The sequence below is a fragment of the Staurois parvus genome, unplaced genomic scaffold (genome assembly GCF_062004578.1).
Source record: "Staurois parvus isolate SC_StPar_1 unplaced genomic scaffold, SC_StPar_1.0 ptg000216l, whole genome shotgun sequence".
In the NCBI taxonomy this organism is placed as follows: Eukaryota; Metazoa; Chordata; class Amphibia; order Anura; family Ranidae; genus Staurois; species Staurois parvus.
Window position 1 is genome coordinate 4,179,281 of NW_028318012.1, and position 23,680 is coordinate 4,202,960.

At 42.5% G+C, this 23,680-nt stretch overlaps 1 protein-coding gene across 4 annotated transcripts in view; it reads left to right on the forward strand.

The window, feature by feature from the left end:
- Positions 1-23,680, forward strand: part of ACVR2A (activin A receptor type 2A) — a 97,065-nt gene that overhangs the window by 52,207 nt on the left and 21,178 nt on the right. For 3 of the 4 annotated variants that reach the window (XR_016312977.1, XR_016312978.1, XM_089679036.1), the window contains exons 2-7: positions 2,987-3,194; positions 9,396-9,505; positions 9,977-10,131; positions 18,322-18,345; positions 20,399-20,542; positions 22,418-22,561. Coding sequence is in view for 2 of the 4 variants with exons in the window: in XM_089679036.1 (XP_089535162.1) it covers positions 2,987-3,194; positions 9,396-9,505; positions 9,977-10,131; positions 18,322-18,345; positions 20,399-20,542; positions 22,418-22,561 (785 nt within the window). In the remaining 2 variants the exon portion in view is untranslated. The remainder of the gene's footprint in view (positions 1-2,986; positions 3,195-9,395; positions 9,506-9,976; positions 10,132-18,321; positions 18,346-20,398; positions 20,543-22,417; positions 22,562-23,680) is intronic. The other variant, XM_089679037.1, reaches the window with a different exon arrangement.

A 23,680-nucleotide genomic window follows, 5' to 3' on the forward strand; every position in this document is an offset into this window, starting at 1 on the left:
AGGGTGGATCTCACCTTTTGGTAGTAAGAGGTGTGTTTTATCCCTAATAGAAGAACACGTCTGACTTGTATTTAAATAGGGGTTTGTATTTCTGATGAAGCTATAAAAAGAATGCATTAAATGGCAGTGCATGAAGGCACATGCTGTGGTGACTATTTTATTGTGTGAGAATGCATTGGATTCTGAAGAGGGAAGTTCTCCAATTATAAATTACCTTTAGTAGGCTTGGACAAATCCCAGGAGCCAAGCAGCCAGTGTATCAAACCATATGGCATCTGACTTTCTAGGTTTTTTTTTTTCTATTGTCATTCGGAGCTCATGGCCTCTAAAGAAAAACAAAAAACGAAACAAATGCCCATTGGCATCATTCTAAATTGAGCTCCATACTTCCCTGCCAGATTTCACAGCAAGGTCCTGGACCTTCGTACAGACTAGCCAAGTTCAGAACCCACCCCGTCTCTCATTGTACAATAAAGGAGAAGCCGCACGCTGAGCTCATCACTACAGCACTGCACAATGTAGCAGAGGATGCTCGTGTCTTTGTAACAAACTCTCCAGAGCAGTTTAGTTTTTTAATTTTTTATTTTTAATATGCTGACTGCACTGACTAATGTACAGAGGGCCATTATAGTAGATGAATATTCTGATAAAATATGATCGAATTTCAATAATGTACAGTAGCCAGGTGTGTTTTTAAAGCCAACATTACATTCTTAAAGCAATGTATACAAATCTACATAATATGCTGTATAGCCAAGCTTACCAGTCCACTCTGCAACATTAGTTTAGTGATGCTTCTCTTTTTTTTTTTTTTTTTTTTTTTTTTTTTTTTTAATGGGTCTTTGTGCCCTTTTAATAGCAACCTGATGGAATCACAAGCCTGAAGTGAAAGTTCATCGTGTGTCAAATAGTAACCGTGATGTTGAATTTAAAACCATTTTTATGTAAACTGAATGTGCTTTGATTTTTGCTGCAACGCTTCCTGAAAAGCATTAGTGGTTCATTTTATTAAAGTTTGCATTGAGTTGCTATGTAAAAATGTTGATCTGCAGCTTCTGGGCATGCAGGTCATAATGTTCATCACTGTAAATGTGTGAACGCTCTTTAGTAAATAAAATATACATAGTGTCTTTGGTAAAAATTTCACAGAGAAGTCTGGAATTTATGGTATTGCTGTGATTACGTATATTACTTTGCTGCCTTAGGTTGCTGAGGGGTTGTTGTAGAAAATGAACACAAAGTATAGAGGATTGATGAAAGTTTGTTTCTTTTGGATATATGCTGGAATGAATTTCTCCATCCTTTTTGATTTAATATAATTATGTTAGTATTACAAGAAAGTGTGGTGATTTGCTATTCTGTGTAGGAGATTGTACCAGGCTTGAAGGTGGCCATACACTGATCATAATTTGGCCAGTTTAGCAGGGACCAGTCAGACTTTGATCAGTATGTGGCCGTTTCTGCTCAAAAGAAGTTGATTGTTTGATCAACTTCTGTGGAAAAGACATGCTGGAAATTTTTTGTTGCAGCTGCTGATCAGCTTATTGTAGCAGCCTTATTGTAATTACCTTCTTGGCTGTGTACTGAAGGACCATGGCAAGCCTACAATTCTGTCAACAAGAAAGCTAGAAACTATTTGCCTCTTCCATGGCATTCTTGCAAGCCAGATGTGTTAGGTGTTGCTCCCTGCTTCCAAGGGCATAGCCATAGATGTGAGATCAGTCATTTAATCTGGAAATTTTCAGATCGGTTGGGTGACATTCTCGCTTCTGAGGGACCCACAGATTAGGCCAGCCTTTCTCCACTTTTTCAATACAGAGGAACCCCTGATAATTCCCATATCTACAATTCTTGATGCATTAGTGTTGTGGTCAGGGGAAGAATGCTCCGAACCCTTGTGGTCACTGGGAAGAGTTAAGCCCCATACACATGGACCAAATAGGGGGCTACGTTCGGCCCGTGTGTACAGCAGCCTGTCTGAGTTCGTCCGGCTTCTGTCGAAGGGGCATGACCGAAAAAGGTCTGACGATCGTCTGAGAGTGCTGGCCGGAGTGTTCCAGCGGGAGGGTGGGGGAGATCGCTGTACTAACACCACTTGTGTTAGCACAGCGACCGGTCAGGTTTTCTTTTTTTTTTTTCCATTCAGCCCACTGGATTGAATACAAAAAAAAAACTGATGGTGTGTAAGGGTCATTGCCCCCTTGCAGATGGGTAAACAGATCAATGGTGTCAGTGGGAATTAAGCAATGAGCAATTTTTGCCTCTCAGATAAAGGAACCCCTAGCAACACTAGGGTTCCATGGAACCCTGATTGAGAAACCCTGGAGTAGGCAACCAAATCATTGTCCATTGAAGTAGGCTTGACAGGTTGGAAAGACTGTTCCTTTGACTGTAATTCAAAGTCCTAGCAGTTTGGCCTAAAGGAAGGACAAACAACCCACTGACCCATTCTGATTGCAAAACTTGGTAGCTCCTTCCTGACATCAGAAGTCAATCTGATGAATTCCCTGTAGCAACAGACGACCACCAAGCTATCATTTGTAATTCTGCCTGTGGATATCATAAGTTGTAAGCAATGATCCAATGTTTTCCTCATCATTACTTTTCTCCTCAATGGTTTATGTGAAAGGGTAATGTCATGTTTAACGCTTAAACTGCTGGGCTCCTGGTTGACAGGATAGCTTTCATATCCTCTTAGGAAACACATTTGGAGAGGGTTGCATATTTGGCAATGCCAGTTTTCTTGCAGAAAGGACAAATCACTAGTTTGCTGTACAGATTTTTCAGCGCATTGAGCAATATTTGCATTTGACACTAAGCACTTCTAATATTTACATACAGTATTTCTTAAACCGTCGTATCTTGCAAAAAATTAAAACGATTAAAGATCTAAAGAAATGTGCACAAACTGTTGAATAGTTATGTAATCATTTCAGCTCTATGGGGAATATTATATATGTTAACACGTTTTATTTGTTGTACACAGGAGCCATACTGGGGAGGTCGGAGACCCAGGAATGTATCTATTATAACGCCAGTTGGGAAAAGGACAAGACAAATCACAGTGGTATTGAGCGCTGCCAGGGAGACCATGACAAGAGGAGGCATTGTTTTGCCACGTGGAAGAATACCTCTGGATCTATAGAAATACTTAAGCAAGGCTGTTGGTTGGATGACATCAACTGCTATGACAAGTAAGAAAATATCCTGCATTAGCTGGTCTGTGTAAAGTGGTTTTTGGCAAATGCTGAAAAATGAAATTACCCAGTAGTTTCTTGAATCGCTTGTGTGCTCCGATGTGATCTCTATAATGGAGTTCTCATTGTCCCTTCAGCAACCTCTTTGTGCAGTGCCTGGGACTTTGAACTCTGGTAGCATGCACCCCCAATAGCACACCCCTAATACAGACCCCTATGATAGTCTTTTGAATCAATATTGATAGCTCTTTATAGCGGTACCTATTTTTGCTCCTTTTTAACTGGCAAGTTTTGGTTCCTTGTTGTCTTGACAAAAAACCTCTTCATGCTTCAAAAAAAGCCGTCTTTGTATTAGTGGTTATTAAATATGCTCCCTTTTAATACCATCATTGGTGAGTGATGAAAAGGCCTATGTTAATACATTTATTCTGTATTTAGTGTTGAATATTATTCTACTATTGCTGTACTTTGTAATACTGACAGAAGCTTGTGCTGAGAAAAAAACATGGGAAGTTCTTACTGGCCCCTATTTTGAACATTACTAGTGGCTCACGTTGTGATCTGTTAGCTTCTGACTATGCTTCTATGCTTGTTCAGAGGCAGCCTGTTGTGACCAGCATGTTAGGCTATGTTCTCGCCTTGTCACGTGATCACGTGTTTAAATGCACTCCTACTCGACACACATGCACCAAAAGCACCTGCACATCTGAGTGTTGAGCCTTGCATGTTTTGATGAGCATGAAAACTTGTGCCAGTTCACCACACAATGAACAATGGATGGCATGAAAAGTGCAAATGCGGAGTTGAGAACGGAGCACTTAGAAAGGAGGACAACAGAGCAGCTAATGTTTGTTTCTCTTAGTGCAGGCTTTCCTGAAAAGTATTTCCTAGATGAGACTGACTCTTGAGCTTTGTTATGATCGGTTCAGCATTATATAGTTCAGTGTTTCTCAATCTCTTTTCAGTCAAGGCACCCTATAAAATGGACAGTCCCGAGGCACCCTATAAAATGGACAGTCCTGAGGCACCCTATAAAATGGACAGTCCCGAGGCACCCTATAAGGTGGACAGTCCCGAGGCACCCTATAAGGTGGACAGTCCCGAGGCACCCTATAAGGTGGACAGTCCCGAGGCACCCTATAAGGTGGACAGTCCCGAGGCACCCTATAAGGTGGACAGTCCCGAGGCACCCTATAAGGTGGACAGTCCCGAGGCACCCTATAAGGTGGACAGTCCCGAGGCACCCTATAAAGTGGACAGTCCCTAGGCACCCTATAAAATGGGGTGCCTCTAGACTGTCCATAATTTTAAAAGGGCACCTCATTCTAAAATGTGAAAGTATTCTAATAGTTTTATATAACACAGCAACATCCACACATGTAGGACACCCAACATTAGAGGTGATTTATTCTTCCAAAGCAAATACACTTTTGCGCACTGGTACTGACTAGTATTCCATTGTTTCTCTTCTCCCCCAGTTTTTCTCCATCACTGAGCTAATGTGACCCCAGCATTGATGGAGAGGGTCAGGGGAGGGCAAACTAGGATGCTGTGCAGGCAGCTGACATCCTTCTTATCAACTGATGATGTCATTAGTTGTCAACACGCCGGCAGCTAGAAGGTTGTAATGGTGCACAATGAAAACCTGTGGCATTGTGTAACTAAAAAGCAGGCTTGTCCAACGTGTTGGTTTGTTTATAAGCTTTGAGCAATTTTTAGGCATTTTGCCAAAGCACCCCTGAAGAAACCTCAAGGCACCCTCGTTGAGAGAGGCTGATATACATCCACTGTACACTTTTGTTTACCCACTTTTAGGTTACATTTGCATATCATTACATTGAGCTTTCATGTTTATATTTTGGGCTTAGTGTTTTTTTTTTTTTTGCATTTTGATTTTTTTCACATTTAATTTAAATGCTTACAAATACTCCATCACATCTGTTTTAGCCAAACCCATTTATTATAATGCTGGAAAATGGGTGGAAACTACTATACCTTTTATTATGTTGCTGCACAGATTCTTTCTAGAGTATGGCCTTCTAGCATGACATTAGCATGCGATTCAACACTGCCATACAACATGCCCTCTCCATCTTCCCTTTGTGTTAATGATTTATTGAATTGGTTTCCTGGGTACTGTGTAGTCACGCCCACTGCAGAGCCCTCTTATGAGTTTATCAAATATTTTGTGTAGTTCTGATGTATAGATTTGTTAACTTAAAGTGCAACTGTACTTGAGAAAGAAAAATCTAGCAGAGGAGGAATGAGTGGGTTGCCTGCCCATCTGTATGTGTGTGATCCATTTATTTTGAAAATACCACAAGACCAATTCTAGTGCTGTTCTCCCAATAATGTTTTCCTGTTACTGTGGCATTGTTTTGAGGATAGGTTAGGTGTGACAGTTGTCATTTTGCATCACTTAACATTTTAACCTTTCCATAGAGTTGGCACAGGAATTGAGCTTAAAGGGAATGTAAAGGTGTTAACTGTTTTTTACTCTTATATAAATGTTTTACTTATCTGCTCTGTGCAGTGAAGGTGCACAGAGCATCCCTGATCCTCCTCCTATGGACCCCCGCCGGTGCTCCTCCTGCTTTCCGAGTTGTGTGAGCTCAATCCCTAGCTGACACACAGTGTAGCTCGGCTCCTTGGTCCGACTTGGTTACGTCTAATTATATATACCATCCGGAGGGTCGCTGGGGATGCAAAAATGCATTGTAGTGTTTGCACTACATAAATCAACGCCGGTCTCTTCTGCCTGCAGCTCGAGTGACTTGCCTTCTGTATACTGAATACATGGGGTCACTTGCTCTGCATATCTTATATTTAGAAAACGACTTTAATTTTTTTTAGTGAATACATATTGTTCTCTCATTGGTTGAAGCACAGAGGAGGGGCAGATGATATCACAATCTCCACTTTGTCCAATCAGAGAGCACCTTGTATCCATTGAAAAAAGGACAAGACGTTCTCTGAATGGCAAAGGGGTTGAGTGACACCCCTTTCTGACACGAGGAAATCAAGCTTTGCCTTTACCAAGATACAGAACAAGGTAAGTCAGTGACAGGGGAAAAGATCATCTGCAAGGAGGCCACAGGCACGATACTGGTGACTAGTCCTTTGCTCTCTGCCTGCCTTTTTGGGCACAGCTTCCAGAGTTCAAATTCTGGACATACATCTTGAGGCTGAATAGGCACATGTCTGGTTATTTTGCTCATGAATGTGTATTGCATTAAGGAACCTCATTAAAGTGAGTGGGTCTGCCAACACAGCAAAATACACTGCTCAAAATAATTAAAGGAACAGTTTTTAATCAGAGTTTAGCATCAAGTCAATTAAACTCCTGGGATATTGATCTGGTCAGTTAAGTAGCAGAGGGGTTGTTAATCAGTTTCAGCTGCTTTGGTGTTAATGAAATTAACAACAGGTGCACTAGATGGGTAACAATGAGACGACCCCCAAAACAAGAATGTTTTTACAGGTGGAGGGTACTGACATTTTTTTCCCTACTCCTCTTTTCTGACTTTTTTTTTTACTAGTTTTGCATTTGGCTAGGGTCAGTGTCACTACTGGTAGCATGGGGCGATACCTGGACCCTACAGAGGTTGCACAGGCAGTCCACTCCTCCAGGATGGCACATCAATACATGCCATTGCCAATAGATTTGCTGTGTCTCCCAACACAGTCTCAAGAGCATGGAGCAGATTCCAGGAGGCAGGCAGTTACTCTGAGAGAGCTGAACAGGGCCGTAGGAGGTGCTTAACCCGTCGGCAGGAACGGTATCTGCTCCTTTGTGCAAGGAGGAACAGGATGAGCGCTGCCAGAGCCTTACAAAATGACCTCCAGTAGGCCACTGATGCTCAATTGGCATTTATAATTGAACACCAGAATTGTCAGGTCCGCCACTGGCACTCTGTGCTTTTCACAGATGAGAGCAGGTTCTCCCTGAGCACATGTGACAGACATGAAAGGGTCTGGAGAAGCCGTGGAGAACTTTATGCTGCCTGTAAGATCGTTCAGCATGATAGTTTTGGTGGTGGGTCAGTGATGGTCTGGGGAGGCATATCCATGGTGGGACGCACAGACCTCAGCAGGCTAGACAATGACACCCTGACTGCCGTTTGGTATCAGAATGAAATCCTTGTCAGACCCTATGCTGGTGTAGTGGGTCCTGGGTTCCTCCTGGTGCACGACAATGCCCGGCCTCATGTGGCGAGAGTATGCAGGCAGTTCCTGGAGGATGAAGGAATTGATGGCATTGAATGGCCCCCATGCTCGCCTGACCTAAATCCAGTAGAATATCTCTGGGATATCATTTTTCGGTCCATCCGACGGCGCCAGGTTTCACCTCACTGTCCAGGAGTTCAGTGATGTCCTGGTCCAGATCTGAGAGAACACCATCCATTGTCAGGCATGCATACTAGCACATCGGGGCCATACAAACTGAGTACCATTTTGAGTTTCTGCAATGAAATTTCAGCAAAATGGACTAGCCTGCTTCATAATTTTTTCAATTTGATTTTCGGGGTGTCTTTGAGTTCAGTCTTCTGTAGGTTAATAATTTTCATTTCCATCAAACAATGGGGCATTCTTGCGTTCCTAACACATTGCCCAGTCCATATCCGTATAGATATCCAGCATGAAATTTTTCCCCATTGAGATCTGATGTGTTTTCAAAGTGTTCCTTTAATTTTTTTGAACAGTATATAATCCTAAGGGACAGTACCTGTTTTAGCAATGGAGCACACTACAGATCATGGTAGTGGGTTGCAGCACCCCACAGCACACTGTAACACTTTTGTATTGGGTACCATTAGAACTTAATGGCACCACAGTTCACATCATACTCTATATTGCCAGAAGTATTGTGGCACTTAGGCATACAGGCTACTTCTACAACCATTTGTGAAAGAATGGGTCGCTCTCAGGAGCTCAGTGAATTCAAGCATGGTTCTGTGATAGTCCATCCATGAAATTTCCTTGTTACTAAATACTCCACGGTCAACTGTTAGTAGTATTATAACAAAGTGGAATCAATTGGGAACAGCAATTCAGCCACGGAGTGGTAGGCCACGTAAAGTAACAGAGCGGGGTCGGTGCATGCTGAAGCGCACAGTGCGCAGAAGTCGCCCACTGTCTGCAGAGTCAATAGCTAAAGACCTCCAAACTTCGCGTGGCCTTCAGGTTAGCACAACAGTGAGTAGAGAACTTGGCCCCCTAGTTCCAGTGAAAGGAACTCTTAAGGCATCAGCGTACCAAGACATTTTAGACCATTTCATGCTCCCAACTTTGTGGGAAGAGTTTGGGGATTCCCCCTTCCTGTTCCAACATGACTGCACACCAGTGCACAAAGCAAGGTCCATAAAGAAATGGATGAACGCGTTTGGGGTGGAGGAACTTGTCTGGTCTGCACAGAGACCTGACCTCAACCCAAAAGAACACCTTTGGGATGAATTGAAGCGGAGACTGCGAGCCAGACCTTCTCGTCCGACATCAGTGCCTGACCTCACAAATGCACTTCTGGAAGAATGGTCAAACATTCCCATAGACCAAGGGTGGGCAACTGTGGCTCTCCAGCTGTTGTAGAACTACAAGTGTACAACTACATGATGCATGGCAAAACTGACAGTTATAAGCATGACTCCCAAAGGCAGAGGCATGATGGGACTTGTAGTTCACCAACAGCTAGAGGGCCACAGCTGCCCACCCCTGCCATAGACACATTCCTAAACCTTGTGGACGGCCTTCCCAGAAGAGTTGAAGTTGTTATAGCTGCAAACGGTGGGCCAACTCAATATTGAACCCTACAGACCAAGACTGGGATGCCATTAAAGTTCATGTGCATGTATAGGCAGGCCGACCAATACTTTTGACGATATAGTGAACATAATGTGCACTACTGCATCATATAGGTGTGAGTCCAGCTTAAAGAAGCCAGCTTTAACTTCTTCAGGCATTCCCAACATGGCTCTTGGGATCCATGGGTTTTGTCTGTTATCTTACGGATTTTACTGGTCCTTTGGGCGATTAACATCCTGCCGATCACTACTGTATTTTCTTCACGTTTCAAAACCATATCTTCTGAGACTAGCAATTCAAAATCTTTTAAGTTTTTGGATACCGGTATATTACAAGAAATTGTTGATTTTTATTTTCCTCTTGAATTGGCCTACAATTGTTTTCCCGTCTTGTTTTCAGGAATGAATGCGTGGAGCGGAAGGAGAACCCTGATGTCTTCTTCTGTTGCTGTGAAGGCAGTGCGTGCAATGAGCGTTTCTTCCACTTTCCAGAGGCTGACATCACCCAGCGTAAGTATTCTTTAAACTTTATTGGGGATCTTACATTTTGCAGTATTGACACCAGAGTTGCTGCCTTAATTGTGTGTGACCTGAACCTTTAGCAGCCAGTCACAAGTCGGCTTCCGTAGGCCTGAATTTACAAAAATGTTAATAGCTGAGTTAATTAGCAGCTATAGATTAAAACATATTTTTGGCACTATTAATAGACCTATATAGCTAGTGTTATGATCATACATGGAAAAGCATAGAAAGAACATTCTGTAGATTAGATATCTCAGTAATCTGGAGGATTCTAGACGTAACATTGTGCAGTCCTGCCCTGCGTGCTCTGGTGGATGCACTGTCCCCACTTTTATTCATTGTGGTTGCCACATGGAGGCTTTTATAATGTGGATCAATTTTATTTTAATTTATAATGAAAATGATTTTGACAATGATTGCAGTGCCTTGTTTTCATCTGGTTTTCTCTTCATCTTGCAGCAACTTCTCTCCCAGTCTCCCCAAAGCCTCCTCTGTTCAATACGTTACTTTACTCTCTGGTTCCCATCATGGGTTTAGCTGTGATCATCCTTTTCTCCTTCTGGATGTACAGACATCATAAGCTTGCTTATCCTCCGGTGCTGGTCCCAACTCAGGTATGTATCAGATATGAGCTGCTTAGAGCCGAATAAGTCTGTCTGTTCTGCTTGTAGGATTAATGCCTTAAAGGGATTTCCACCTTTAGCCCACTCAGCAGAAGACCCCTATCCTGTGGCCACAATTATGACTGTTTGAAGCAATGCCGCTGCCATCGCTGAGTTATTGTTGTTGTTTTTTTTGTTTTGTTTTTTTTTCCTTTTCCAGTGAAATGTTACATGGCCTTGCAAACCCATTACGTAATGGTTTTCCAAGGTTGGGCTGCACCTGGGAGATGCAGCCAACACTGACCTTTTAAAATGAAAAGAATACGTATTTCCCTAGTTTGGTTCAGTAGCCGCAGAACTGATCTGCAGTTGCACCTAAAATAGCTGTTTTCGTATGCGTGGTACTAGTCACACAGAGAAGGAGTTTTCTGCTGAGTAGGATAAAGGTGGGGAGCTCCCCTTGTGTTCATCCTGGATCACACATGTATTTCAGGGCTGTGTATGGTAATAAATGTGAAAATCACACTGTAAACAATCAGAGTTAATGATTGCTGGTATGACAGATGACAAAGCACAGGGAAAATTTTGCATCTGCGATTATCAGCTCTAAAAGAATTAGGCACATTGTGTTATTTGATACTAATCGCTGAAATTTCACTTTACTTAAATGTGGAGGTTTTTTGATATATAATTCATTTTTTAGAAGGGTGAATAGAATGCTCAGGGTTCAACTGAAGAGAACCCAGCGTTAGTCCTCATTTAGAAGTGAGCAAATGCATTATATATATTTTCAGCTACATTTTACAAACCGTTTGCAAAAGTATAAACTGTGGACATCTTGTCTCTATTGCTTGCCACCAATGTACTACAATATGTTTAATACATTCCACACTGTCCAAGGTTTGGTTTGCATATAGTGCATACCAATAACCCCAGCATGGAACGCTCTAGATATTACAAATCCGGAATAGAGGGGATAAAGTACATCATCTTTTCTCCAGTGTCCCTGTATGGGTGCTTAATAAAAGTAGGTGAAGGGATGGTAGGAGAGTATAGTGTCTGAATTTCTTGGTGTGTCCCTCTTTGTAGCATTGGTGGGTATGAGAATGCTACACTGTCTGCAGAAAGTGTGTGGTGATCATATTGAATCCACGGGTCCCATACTTTGAGGAACTGTTTGTATGAATCACGTATGCTTTTTAGTTTTTTTTTTCTTGGAGAAGGAACCAGTCCTCTGTCCCACCTCTGTGAATTGCTTCTTCCAGGCATGTTCTATAGTTTGCTTAGTTGCTAATAGTGTGTAAGTAGCCCAGCTTTGCTATAGTATGGATAGTGAAGATGCTTTGTTTTTTAATGGGCTTGACCATACCAGTGCATTTTGTTGAGATTTGCTAGGAAAATAAAATCCTGCATGCTTCATTTAGGTGCTTTTTTGACTTGCACTTTAGGCCTCAGTCACACAGGCACTGTGGACTGTACAGCGTGAACGGGCCATTTATGTCAGGCTGGCGATGCCCTGGGCTGCGTGCAGGCTGCCTATGTTACTCTATGGGGACGCATCAGCTATACACACGGCTGCTTGTCCTAATTTGATGGGTGGGTGAGCAGCCTCGTCTATGTTCATGGTCAGCTCCTTTATCTTGACTGCCAGTTCACACTGTACAGGCCACAGCACCCTTCTGAGGCTATAAAGTGAACCTGTAACCAAGCTACGGATAGGGGTTTTTAGATTTCTTAATCAGCAAGTTAGCTTTAAAACCAGCCATCACTCACCTTGGTAACCAGACTCCCCATACTATCTGTCAGAGGGAGGGGGACGGCGGCAGCAGCTATGGGAACATGTAACATGTTCCACCATAAAAACTGGTGGAACATGTAACATGTTCCCAAAGGTGAACTTATCCTTTAAGTTGTATTTAGTTCCTCGAAAATGCAGTATACCCTATCCGTAAACACATGGCAAGCAAATGTGACCAGTATAAGAGACCCTCATTCAGATCCTTCGATAGATCCTCATTCTGATTTTAGATTTATCAGCAGCTCTTTAAGTGTTTGATATGACAACGTGCCTTTCATTGAGTATGTTTTGCATGCCTAAAATGATATTCTTTCTGGTGGTATGGGAAGGCCGTGTCCTCTAAAATGTTTTTAATATGAGAAGCTCTTGTGATATCTTCCTGATGAGGAACTTGTAAATGCACCCTGTGTGTGCTCAGCTGTGGGAACCCCAGCGGGGCTTTCCACGATTATCTGTATGTAGGCAGCCCCAAAAACAGCAAGGGGGACTGACAGCACTTGTAGCTAATTGTGCCCGCCTGCATGCAACCGCTCAAGCTGTGATCACTGATTGGCCCTGGACTCAGACTGCCTGCATTCAGGGCTGATCACTAATATGTGATCGCAGCTTGAGCAATGGCATTAGAGTGCGCACGATTAGCTACCAGCATTGTCTGACTCCTATTGCTTTTAATGGGGCTGTCTATACACAGCTAATTGTGGGAACCATCGCTGGGGTTCTTGCAGCGAAGCACACAGAGGATACATTTGCAGGTGTGAATGCGCCCTAAATTTCTGATTGGGGGCTGCCATCATTATCACACACGTTATTCTGCCTGGCATAACACTGGTTTTGTGTGGTTGTTAGTTGGAATCCCACTAGGCGTTGATTACAATAGGAGATTTTTGAATGTGGTTTCACATTTTGCACAATCTATGATTTAAAGCCCCACTCCAGGCAAAATATGATCCTTCTTGAACCTAACCTGCATGTTTTTTTTTTGTTCTTACTTGTAAAGAAGGTATACTCGCCAAAGTCCCCATTCAGGACCCTTGTTGCTGGTCCCCACCATTCCCATTCTCAGGTATGGGGGGGCTGCTAATCCGCACTGCAGATGTTCTCTCTCTGGCTTTTCCTCCACTCATCATCCCTCCCCCAAAAAAAAGTTTCCATCAGCTGCTGGTAGAAAAGTAATACCCAGTATTTTGAGTATGCTTCTCTGGGTCAGCCACAAGCACCCGGCTGTCACATGTAGAGTGCCTATAACCCCTCGTAAGCCATGATTTGAGCGGGTCTTGGCTTACACAGGGCATTTTATCTTCTGCTTCTGGCAACTGAATACCGTGGCAGTGAAATAAGAGTATGTTCTATTGGGGGTTAAAATGAACGTGTTGCTGTGCCCTTCATAGACAAAGCAGTGGTTCACTTTAAAGTGAGACTTGGGGTTTGTTTTTTTTGTATTTTAAATAACAAACATGTCATACTCTATGTAATGGTTTTGCTCAGAGCAGCTCCGATCGTCCTCTTCTTGGTTCCCCTGCCGGTGCTCATGGCCCCTCCCCTCTTGACCAGTGCCTCCAGTAGCAAGCCGCTTGCAGTGCGTGGTGTGTGCTCACTCTCAGGTTCTGCTCTGTGCCCAGAAGACACAGCTGTGGCTTGGCCCTGCCACCCACTCTCTTCTCACTGGCTGTGATTGACAGCAGAGGAAGCCAGTGGGTGAGGAGAGGGAGACCCGAGGTTCCCATGCACATCGCTGGATCAAGAGAGAGCTCAGGTGAGTATAAGGGGGTGCTGGGAGCGGGGCAGCAGGACACAGAAGGTTTTCTACCTTCCTGCATGAAACGCACAGAAACCTTCAGCCTTTACAAGCACTTTAAATGTAATTTGCTTTTTTCTAAGTGATAACAAAAGACCCAACTTGCCCCAACAATGTTCCAACCTACCTGTTTGGGGCGTCAGTCTCCTCTCAGGAATTGCTGTCGTTCACAAGTCCAACCCAAACCATTTTGCCAATATTTTGGTTATTGTTTTGCTTTAAAATGATATCACAATGTCCATTTCAAGTGGTTTCCCACATTATTTGTCTAGAAGTTTAATCCAATTGGTGATCTAGGCAGAAAAAGGAACCTTGTATAAATGATGTACAGGTTGTGAGGAGCTGAGAGTCTGATTTATTGCTGCCTGGTACATTCTTCTGTATATGATCACCTTTGAGTTAATGTCCTTCATTTGACCTCCATATAGGAGTTGTAAACAGCATTGTAATGAAAGCCGCAGAGTAAAGTGAAGTGTATAGCTTCCCTCGGCTCTGTATTGATGGCTTCAGCGTCATCAATCTTTAAGAGTCACTAAATGCTGAATAGGCACAGCTAGGTTCCCAGACCTTTGTAATCGGATACAGGCAAAGCAGGGGAGTCTTTAAAGTGCACCTGTACTGAAGTAACACAATTGTTGTGAAGTGGGAAGTTTAGTGTAGTGGTTGCTGTAATGGTTCTGTTCATCTATTAAAGTTTTTTATGGTTTCCCTCCCACAATTATCCACATATGCCAGGGGCCTATCCAGCTGTCAGCCGATAAACCCACCACCAGCAACAAACATCCCAGAGCCTCCTACAGTGCGATTCTCCCCCTTTCCCTGTTTAATTGTGTTCAGGAGAGCACCTTCCCTAAAAAACAATCTGCCTCGGCTGTGCTGATCGTGGGCAGGAGCTCAGACTTCACATTGCCCCTAGGCTTTTCCTTGGACATTGATCAATCCAGAAACAGAAGCTCCCTGGATCAGGGCAATGTGATGTATATAATCAGCCAGTGCCTCCACTCTGACCAGAATTTGCAGTCCGCTGTCTAGGAAATTTTTCAACAACTGACCACCCACAGCACAAGGCATATGGATTTGAGCAGCATATTTCCAGACAAACCTATCTGAATTGAACTTTTAGGGGGTAATATAATGAACATTGACGATGCTATGTCTTGAACCTGGGATCCTCACTCTCTGCCTGATATTTCTGCTCTGTCAGGGAGAGAATACAAAACAAAAATACAAAATAAAAAAAAAAAAGCAGTCTTTGAAAGGAAAGACTTTACATTATAACAGCCCATGATTGGGGACACTGTTGCGCATTCCCTCTGGGCATACATCCCTGACCCCCTCCTAAAGTTGTCCCAGCATAATTTTTTGCTTTTACCGTGCTCTATTATTACAGAAACTGCTTTAATTACTCACTGTTGCATCATTATTATTATTATACAGTATTTATAAAGCGCCAGTGGTTCGCTCAGCGCTGTACATTACAAAGGGGGACAGAACATGTGACAGAACAATAACAAAACATGAGGGGATCGAGGGCCCTGCTCTTTCGAGCTTACAATCTAGGAGGGAGGGGATGGTGGTACAGGAGGAGATAGCTGTGGGGGATGGAGTGGTAGGAAGAGTGGAGGAGGTTGGCAAGTTAGCAGGGGGTGGGGTAGGCTTCCCTGAAGAGATGTGTTTTCAGGGTGCGCCTAAAGGAGAGGAGAGTAGGTGAAAATCTGATGGGTTGGGGCAGGGAGTTCCAGAGGATGGATGACACTCTGGAGAAGTCCTGGAGGAGGGCATGGGAGGAGGAGACCAGGGAACTAGAGAGAAGGAGGTCTTGTGAGGAGCGGAGTGTGCGTGCTGGGTGGTACTTGGATATTAGGTCAGTGATTTAAAATCTTGAAGGGGCAGCTTCTAGAAAGAGGGATCAGCATGGTGTTCAAAGTCAGTTTCTGCTGACATAACCACACCCCCAGAACTACATCTCCCAAGAGGAGTTAGGGGGCGGGAGAGCCTCCTCACTGTCAGTATTCAATAGAACAGCAGGGAGATCACTGTACCAACATTGATATGGCAGTCTGTCAGGTTTTTTTTTTTTTTTTGTTTGTTTTTTTTTTTTTAAATTGACTTGTGTAGTGGGGATTAAATGTGTTTAAGTGTTTTGCCTGTAGAAGCAGCTCAGTGTTATCGTCTATGTCCATGCACATTAAGACCATCAGAGGCATATTTTAAGCTCCGGGTTTAGGGGCAGAAAAAAACCCTTTTTTGTGGTTTTGAGAGAAGTTTTTTGGCAGAAAATGCTGAATGCTCCTAAACCCCTGTGCAAAAATGCTCTATATTAGTGGTTTTGGTTTTTTTCTCTTAAAGGAACTCGCATTTTTTGAAGCCCAGTGTGCATGGACCCTTAAAGTGTTAATTCACCTTTAAAAGAAAACAAAATATGGTTAATTTGTCCCAGTAGTTTAAAAGAAAACATTGCAAAACATGCCTGTAGATGACACACTGCTTCTCTGAGGCCTGGCCAAAAAACTGCCATACTGACCAGTCGGTTTCTTCCTGGCATAGAAGCAGGGGTGAGCTTTCCATTGAACACCCCCCCAGAATCTCAGGAACTCCCTTTATCAAATATCACCACATGCTCAGTGCGTTCTGCCTGTCGCAGCCACAGATAAACTCAGACTAGGCAAAAAGAAACGTGCATGTTGTGCCGCAGGCTTTACTGTGCTCCTCCAGCACTCTGATTTGCTGCCACAGCCCAGGCCACCTCTCCCCACCACCAACATCCCCAAGTGATGTGGATCAGGCCTGGCAGCTGGTCTCACAAGCGCTGAGCTTCGCATTTTGGGATGCACACGTGTGTACTGAGTTTTTTGTGATGATGGTAGATTAGAGTGGTGGAAAAAGGTAATGCGGGTAAGAGCTGGTTTCCTGCTGTGTAGAATGACTGCTTCACTTAAAGTACAACTATATGCAATTTTTTTTTCATTGTGGATAGAGTAAGGGAGGATTATAACCCGGTAGATTATTATTTTTTTTTTTTGTTTTTTTTTTGCATCTATGTCCCATTATGGAGATTTCACTTCCTGTCCCTTAGACAAACAGGAAGTGAGGAAATCCCTTCAAATTAAGGGAGTTTCTTGGGGACCCCCAGGCCATCAGAACCAGTGTCCCCATTGGAAGATTTCCCCTCTTACTTTTCTGGTTACAACCCAAAATTTGGGACTTTACTTTCAATGATAGCGGTATACAGGATAAATAGTGAGGGTGAATCTCTCTATAACGGGGACACAGACAGCAATAATAACTCACAGGCATTCTGCATTTAGGCTAAGATCGCACCTATGCAGGTTGCATTTTGAGCCGTTTCTGTATTGCGTTTTTTACGCGTTTTGTGTGGGGTTTTTTTTCCTTGTTGCTAGGAAGATTTAAAACACACCAAAGACACAATACCTTCTTTTCTGCAGCGTCTCCATTGAAGTCTATAGAAACATAAACGCAGCTTTTTGCGTTATAAAAAAGTCCCTGACCCTTTCCAAAAAATGCACCGGGTGAAAGCACAGGTGTGAACCTGTCCCATAGGAAATCATGGTAAATGGACTGCACTTGTTTCTGCAAAACGCTGCAGAGAATGCTTGGATGTGGACCTGGGGTATATTATTTATAACATCCATGATCTAAAACTGTATTGATAGCCCTAGTATGTATTACCAGACTGGACAGTGTACATTTATTTGTATAGCTGTAACTTTTACGACCCTGCCCCCCCCCCCCCCCCCCCCCCCGATTATTTTCAGAAATTTGGTAATCACTTCTACACAGTCTAAGGCTGGCCATACATTATACAAATATCTGGAGATTTTTGGTTTAGATTTACCAAAAAACATATAGGAGGTCAAACCTAACAACACTTTCAATTGTATCCAATTAGGCAGGCCCTTGTACTACCTAGTTAAAGGTAAAACTAATCGAAATTGAACAGAAAATTGTATAGTGTATGGCCAGTCTTAGAATTCTTTTAAACAGAATCAAATTATGTGTCCTATTGGAGGAGATGCTGGCAAACATCACACTATAGGGCATATTTACAAAGCAGTTAATCTGCCATTTACCAAACATTTATGCAGGTGAATCTTCTTGTTAAAGTGAATGTTTGAGGGAAGGTGGCTTTCACCAATCACCAAAATGTGTGTATGTGAAAAAAAAAAATGAAAATAGTCTTGTGCTTCCTAAAGTTTTGAAGTGCTGGCTAGCAGACTTGTTGGATTTGCTGTGATTTTTGTGTTTTCTGGGAGTATGAAGCCCCGGTGAAAGCATTCCAGTGATGAAACGTTGGAATGTTCCCGTCTTCTGAGATAAGGAATGTGCTCATGTGAACTATAACACATTTATTCCAGCAGCACCCTCTGGTGTATGAAGGTAACAGTGCACCCTACTACAGCCTACTCCATGGGCCCTGCAGTTTGTGTCATGAATGACTCATGATCTTTGCCGGTAGATGGGGATTTGGGATGATTTCGTTTCGATTTTTGTACGGTCTTGTGAAGATTATAGTTGTATTGCTAGGAATGTAAGATGACCGGAATGTACAGATAGTAATTTATTTTGCATATGTGTTTTTCTTCACAAGCACGCCTTTCACATAATGATAGAGGTAAGATGACATGTTTCCCCAGATTGATAACACTTAGTGCTGTGCATGATAGACTTGTGAGGTTTTTATGTATTGTAACATGGCAGACACATGCCACAGCCTGCTCACCGTGACCGTGCCAGTCACATGGTAACAACATCTAACGCATTGCTTCGCACCGCTATCCTATGGATTAGACTGCCACTGTTTTATATTAACTCTCTAGGTGGATGAACTTGGTGATACGTTAAGCACATTTTGGATATCAAAATTAAAAAAAAATTGTTGCTGTCATGGATATTTGTGGAGAGATTTAGTGATTGTTAAAAGGTTGGGGTCATTTCCCTGCAGAAGTCTTCATGGTAAAATATCTTTAGCAGTTTTTTATTTCTTAACGTGTACCTGTGCCCAGACTTGCCAATCCTTAAGCAGTATAAGAGCTTTAAAACCAACCATCCCTGAGCTCTCTAGGTGCTTGTTCTGTGAAGTAGTTCATTCTCAAAGGATGCAACAAAGACTTCTAAGTGTTGCAGTCAATTAACAGCTTATGGCTCATTCATATGAGCATTAATAACACCATGTACAGATGTGTACAGTGCCTAGTTTTGTATACATCTGTATGCAGCAATTAGAAGTCTATAGGCCCATTCAGACAGCTACACTTGGCAGTAGAAGGTTAGCAGTGGAAAAAATTCTAGGACATAGCTGTGTCCGGGGCTGGAAAACTCATTGTTTAGAGCCTTTCACACAGGAGATCCAATCCAGGTCCACCTGTCAATTTTTCAGAATGACCGGATCAGAAGGTCCACACATTCTTAGGAACTGGTGGGTGTAAATGGACTTGTGTTAGTCCAATCCACTAAAATACAAATGACAGGGGATCCATTCCACTCAGTCTGGGCGGATCAGACCAAATGGCAGTCAGGTGTAAACAAACAGCCAGTCCGTTTACATCCAACTTCCCTTAGAGCAGAGCTGACTGTGTCTTTGCCTGTGCTACTTATGCAGACCTGTCATCCGCCTGCTCCCTTCTGCCCAGCGGGGGGTCAGCAGACATACCCTCCACTAAGAAAGCAGAGTCTGCCCTGTGTGAAAGGGGCCCTAGAACAGCCTGCTTTGTTTACATTAGAGGACTGGCAGGCTGCCATTATTTTGATGCAATGGAAAATAAGAGTTGAGATTTCAGTGCCTCTAATGTGAACTTTGAATTCCTCCACAATGCTTATAGCTGCAGGTGGGGCTTGGTGTTTAATTTTTTTTTTTTCTGCCTAATTATAATATGTAAATAGTTTAGTGTGTGGTCTTGGGTACAGGTTCACTTAAGTTCAGCTATCGGATGACCTAAAGGATCTCATGTATTACCTGAGGACAGTAAGATGCTGAGTGTACAAGCAGATGCTTGTTTACATTTTCCAGTCTGATCCAGAGACTTCTTCTTTCCTTTCCTGTACGAGGATCAGTATTTTCAACAGGCCAGCAGTTAGTGTTTTCTTTACTATTATGCAATGAGCTTAGAATGCCAAGAATTGATGGGCAGCAGCTTCCACTTACATAAATCTATCCTCTTTCTTAATTATGTGCAGACTAAAAATAAGGCTTTCAATTGAATCTATCGTTAGGGTTTTATAGGTGAACCCGGTCCAGAAAAGTCATTTCTAGGAATTGTAAAGCTCCTTCAGTCCTGCTCAGTCTCCCTCCAACCAAAAGCTGTGTGCCATCTGTAATGTGTAGATATGATTTTAAAGTGCAGCAATTCTTTAGTCCAGCAATCACAACCGTTAAATGATTGCTGTTCTTTCACTCTGGTTTACTGCATTTTGCATGATGTAAGCCTGTGGTAACCTGATTCATATCTATGTACGTGGATGTATTAAACAAATTATAATGGTCTAAAATAATGACAAAAACAGATTTTTAGTTAATTGTGGCTGAAGGTGGAGCTTTACGATTCCAGGATGCACTGGCTGTACATGTATCGGCAATGAAAAGTAATGCTAGATTTATGCATGTATGACAATATTGGCTTATTGAATTGGGTTGAGAAAGGTTGTAACCCTCCTTCTCTGTCTTTCAGGATCCAGGACCTCCACCACCCTCTCCGCTGCTGGGGCTGAAGCCTCTGCAGTTACTGGAAGTGAAAGCTCGAGGGAGGTTTGGTTGCGTGTGGAAAGCACAGTTGTTAAATGAACTCGTAGCTGTCAAAATATTCCCCATACAGGTATGTGCAGGCGTGTTTAAACGTGATCTTCCAGATACTTCATCCCGATTGCTCAGGCTTGTTACCAGCATTCAGAGTGTAGTGAAAAATGTGTTTTTTAGGAAATGTTTCTTCAAGAAATCTTCTCTTTGCTGACTTTATCCAGACTGAGTGACTGTTTAATTCCTGCCGTGACTAGGAGCAAACATGATAGGTGACATCACATGAAGTATATCCTGAACTTGTCATCGCTTGTGCATACTGAGTTTTTTTTTTTTTTTTTTATCCCATGGCGAGTCAGCTTCAAATATTAGGTCTATCACGCTCTTGAGGAACTATTACCTACAGAAGATCCAACCTAGCATAAAGCCCACTGTTTATGCAATTGCTTAACCACTTGCCCTCCTGAGGATTTATTATTATTATTATACAGTATTTATAAAGCGCCAATAGTTCGCTCAGCGCTGTACATTACAAAGGGGGACAGAACATGTGGCAGAACAATACCAATACAATGCAATACATGAGGGGATTGAGGGCCCTGCTCTTTCGAGCTTACAATCTAGGAGTTACACCCCCTTCCTGACCAGGCCATTTTTTACGTTACTTTAACTGACAATTGCGCAGTCATGCAACACCCAATGAAATTTACAGTCTTTTTTCCCCCAAATTGAGCTTTCTTTTGGTGGTATTTGATCGTCTGTGCGGTTTTATTTTTTGTGCTATAAAAAAAAAATCGACAATTTTGAGAAAAAAAAAAAACAATATTTTTGACTTTGCCAATAAACATGTCCAGTAAAAAAAATTAAATCAAATTTCATCATAAATTTAGGCCAAAATGTATTCTGCTACTTGTCTTTGCTAAAAAAAAAAAAAAATCCCAATACGTGTAAATTAATTGGTTTACATGAAAATGTTAGTGTTTACAAATGGCAGTATATATACTGGAATTTTTTTTTTTTTTTTACTAGTAATGGCGGCGATCAGCGACTTATAGCGAGAATGCGGCGGGCATTCTGACACTGGGGGAACTGACTTGGTGTCACTGACTTCCCCAGTGACACCAATACAGTGATCAGTGCTAAAAAAAAAAAAAAAAAAAAAAAAGCACTAGCACTGGGCAGGAAGGGGTTAGCATGACGGGCGATCAAAGGGTTAACTGTGTGCTGGGAGTGTTTTACTGGGGGGGGGGGGGGGCGGTATGTTGGTGCTTCACTGTAAGCACACTGTGCACAGCCATCCAGAGCAGTGTGCCTGAGCCTACAAGGAGGAGGACTGTTAGTAAACAAAGCAATCCTCCTCCCTGTCAGAGATCCTCGGTAATCACCGGAAAGGACCGTGATTGACAGCTGTGAATGGTGGGCCAGGTCAGCAGGAATCGGCCAAAATTCAAGCTGTTTGTGTCATGCTTACCCTGTTTAGACCATGTTACACCCATATTTGGGGTGTAATGTAACATAGTTGCAAGCCGACCACCTATACGCGCCCCCCCCCTTTTGACAGCTTTAAGAGAACTCATCTAAAATTAGAGATCTGTGAATGAATAAACTGCACTTGTATTCTGTTGACTCTTCCTCCAGATTAGTAACTGAAACCCTGTACCTCCATACAGACAAGTAGCTGAAGTCTGCAGGAGCCTATGCATTGCATCCATGAGCCGCCGATCACAGTTTCAATGCTTTGTAGGTTCATTTGGAAAAAAAAATAAAAAATAAATGCACATGCAAATATTGGTGCATTTATACTTTTTTTGCAAAATGTGGGGTTGGATATTAACTTGTGTGTAAAATTGGCTCTTAGTAATGACTATACATGTTGCCTTTATCAGGCTAAAGATGTACATCCACTGTGAGACCTATGGATCATATCTCTAATGTCTTTTGTGTTGTCCTTCAGGACAAATTGTCGTGGCAAAACGAATATGAGGTCTACAGCCTGCCTGGCATGAAGCATGAAAATATCTTGCAGTTCATCGGAGCAGAAAAACGAGGCACCAACCTGGACACAGACCTCTGGCTCATAACTGCTTTCCATGAAAAGGTTCGATTCCATTTAGACATTAAGGTCTAATCTTCATGGGTGTATGTTGGTGACTTTTGCTTTCATTTATGCCATCAAGCATCTAAAAGATAAATATAATAGCTTCTTAGTTCTACTTTGTTTTCTTTTGAACGCATTCCCACCACAGTGTTGCTGTAGAAAAATATTTAACTTTTTTCAATTGTGGTCACTTTAGATTAATCCTGTAGTTAGCAAATGGGATTGGAGTGTAGGATGACCAATCCCTAAAGTTTAAAACTTGAAATGTCTACAATTGTCTTACCCTTTTGACGTCGGCCACTTGCATATACAGTCAGGTCCATAAATATTGGGACATCGACACAATTCTAAAATTTTTGGCTCTATACACCACCACAATGGATTTGAAATGAAACGAACAAGATGGGCTTTAACTGCAGACTGTCAGCTTTAATTTGAGGGTATTTACATCTAAATCGGGTGAACGGTGTAGGAATTACAACAGTTTGCATATGTGGCTCCCACTTGTTAAGGGACCAAAAGTAATGGGACAATTGGCTTCTCAGCTGTTCCATGGCCAGGTGTGTGTTATTCCCTCATTATCCCAATTACAATGAGCAGATAAAAGGTCCAGAGTTCATTTCAAGTGTGTTATTTGCATTTGGGATCTGTTGCTGTCAACAAGATGAGATCCAAAGAGCTGTCACTATCAGTGAAGCAAGCCATCATTAGGCTGAAAAAACAAAACAAACCCATTAGAGAGATAGCAAAAACATTAGGCGTGGCCAAAACAACTGTTTGGAACATTCTTAAAAAGAAGGAACGCATCGGTGGGCTCAGCAACACCAAAAGACCCAGAAGACCACGGAATACAACTGTGGTGGATGACCGAAGAATTCTTTCCCTGGTGAAGAAAACACCCTTCACAACAGTTGGCCAGATCAAGAACACTCTCCAGGAGGTAGGTGTATGTGTGTCAAAGTCACCAATCAAGAGAAGACTTCACCAGAGTGCATACAGAGGGTTCACCACAAGATGGAAACCATTGGTGAGCCTCAAAAACAGGAAGGCCAGATTAGAGTTTGCCAAACGACATCTAAAAAAGCCTTCACAGTTCTGGAACAACATCCTATGGACAGA